Source organism: Numida meleagris, chromosome 24 (genome assembly GCF_002078875.1).
Source record: "Numida meleagris isolate 19003 breed g44 Domestic line chromosome 24, NumMel1.0, whole genome shotgun sequence".
In the NCBI taxonomy this organism is placed as follows: Eukaryota; Metazoa; Chordata; class Aves; order Galliformes; family Numididae; genus Numida; species Numida meleagris.
In genome coordinates, this window is record NC_034432.1 from 616243 (window position 1) to 618362 (window position 2120).

At 63.8% G+C, this 2120-nt stretch overlaps 2 protein-coding genes across 2 annotated transcripts in view; both read left to right on the forward strand.

The window, feature by feature from the left end:
* LOC110388003 (feather keratin 2-like) overlaps positions 1-2120 on the forward strand; it is a 906242-nt gene that overhangs the window by 310690 nt on the left and 593432 nt on the right. The gene's annotated exons all lie outside the window — the stretch shown is intronic.
* Positions 63-1716, forward strand: LOC110387972. The gene is made up of 3 exons (XM_021376742.1): positions 63-279; positions 398-733; positions 998-1716. Exons 1-3 carry the CDS (start codon positions 225-227, stop codon positions 1255-1257), a joined length of 651 nt encoding a protein of 216 aa, XP_021232417.1. The 5' UTR covers positions 63-224; the 3' UTR covers positions 1258-1716.

A 2120-nucleotide genomic window follows, 5' to 3' on the forward strand; every position in this document is an offset into this window, starting at 1 on the left:
CCCCCCCTCCCTGGCACATCCCGGCAGAACCGCTGCCACTTCCTCAGCGACGCCCGCCCCGCTGCCCCAAGTCATCACTTCCCTCACTCCACGTGCACCCACGTCCCTCCCTGCACGCATTGAGCAATCCTCCTCCCTCCCTCCCTCCCTCCCCAGGCCTGGCTGCAGCACCACCGTGCTCAGCCCCACGGATTGGGGGGGTCTGCAGGAGGGGACCCCCGGGCATGGCCGGAGCTGGGGCTGCGTTGCTCTGCTGTGTGCTGCTGGTGGTGGCTGGGGGTAAGGGTGCTGCTCTCGGGGCGCTTTGGGGGATGGATGGAGGCACCGCTGTGACCGTTATCCCTGGGGTGGGGGGGTCAGGGGGTGTCACCAGCGCATGTCACCCTGTCCCTTGCAGGGCTGCGGTGCTGCCGTGCTCGGGAGGTGCTGACGGGGCAGCGGGGACGGTCGCTGTCCTTCCCGGCGCTGCGCCGCGTGGCCGAGGACATCGTGAGGATCACCTGGATCTCCGAAACCCGCGGCACGCACATCGCCGAGGCCAAGCCCAAGATGAAGGAGTTTGCAGCGGATTTCCTGCCCCACTTCCAGGGCCGGCTGCGCATCCATCCCCAGTCGCTGTCGCTGGAGATCACGGAGCTGAGCAGCTCGGACAGCGGGAAGTACCGCGCGGTGGTGGACATTGCGTCCAGCCCCAGCAGCCCCAGGACGTTTTCCTACCTCGTGTTGGTTCTCGGTGAGTGCCAGTGCCCCTAGGAGGGAGGGGGGACATGCTGATGGATCCCCACTGCACAGACCCCCTGACCCAAGCCCACAGGCCCTGCAGCTTCCTCTGGTGTGTGCAAAAATCCCCTTTCCTGTTGTGGTAACATCACCACACTGCACTCAGTGCACCCAGTCCCACCAATACCCAAATCCTGGGGGTGGGGAGGGGGACAGTCCCCCCCCCCCCCCCCCAGCCAGAGCACACCTAGGCTGACCCCATGTGCCCCCCACACAGATCACCCCCCCGGGACAACCAGAGGTGACACGGGAGGACACAGCAGGAGCACAACTGGACCAAGAACAAGCGCTGAGCCCCGTAACGGGGGGGGCACCACACCAGGCCCAGGCAGGGGACAGATCCCGGGTGCTGGGGGGGCTCCGGGGTTATGTGGGACACGGGGTGGGTACTGCACTCTCAGGGGGTATCTGGTGGCTGCCGTGTTTGGCCCACTGGTGGTGCTGCTGGTGGCTGTGCATGTGGTGACCAGGCACTGAGACTGGGGGGTGAGCGGGACCCACATTGGACTCCAGAGGGATAAGAACAGGGTCTGAGCCCCCCCTAGCCCCCAGCACGACCCCACAGAGCTCCCAGCATCGCTGGGTTCACCCAGACAGGAAAACCCACAGTCGCCCCAGTGAAGGGCGTGAAATGCATTTCCTCATCTCTTGCACAAGCCCCAAACCCGGTGATGCTGCTTCCTCCCAGCAGCCGCACAGACCCCATTGCATCCCAGCGCTTCCAGTCCGGGATCTCCTCCACTACGGGGTCAGCACTGGATTCGTATTCCCGGCCCCGAATCGGGCACGAAGTAACGATTCAGCATCTCATCCAACCTTCCACAGTTTATCATAAGTGAATTATTTACCGGCGACCCCAAGTAAACGCCGCGCGGCGTAAATTATGGAATGGGCAGATCCGTCCAAAAGTTCTCATAAATAAGTGATCCGGTGCCGTCTTCGTGTTCCCAGAAAATTACTCATCCCGTCTCCTGCCTAAACGCTCTCCTGGGAAAACTCCTCACGCCAGCTCCGCTGCTTTAGGAATCGGGAGCGGGAAGGTAAAGGGCGATGGGGATGGAGAGAGCCCGGTGGGACCCCCCCCACACACACACATACCCCCACATCCATGCAATGTTCAGAGCTGCTGGTGTGGGGGGGGGGAGCCGCAGGGGTCACCCCTTGGGGACCCAGGGAGCACGGGGCAGTGCGGATCCTGCCCTTCCCTGTGCATCCTTCCCACTTATTGGGGGTCGTATCCCCTCCAGCACTACCAGAGAGCCCCCCCCAGGTCTGCAAGCAGAGCTCCAGCACCACCCCCACAGCAACGCCCTGGCACAGAGGGAAAGCCCCAAGTCGCT

Excerpts from the sequence above, each read along its gene's own strand:
- LOC110387972 (XM_021376742.1), top strand. The coding sequence starts at position 225 with ATGGCCGGAGCTGGGGCTGCGTTGCTCTGCTGTGTGCTGCTGGTGGTG. Across the intron at positions 280-397 it reads GCTGCTGGTGGTGGCTGGGG|GGCTGCGGTGCTGCCGTGCT; the intron begins GTAAGGGTGCTG and ends TGTCCCTTGCAG. Across the intron at positions 734-997 it reads CTACCTCGTGTTGGTTCTCG|ATCACCCCCCCGGGACAACC; the intron begins GTGAGTGCCAGT and ends CCCCCCACACAG.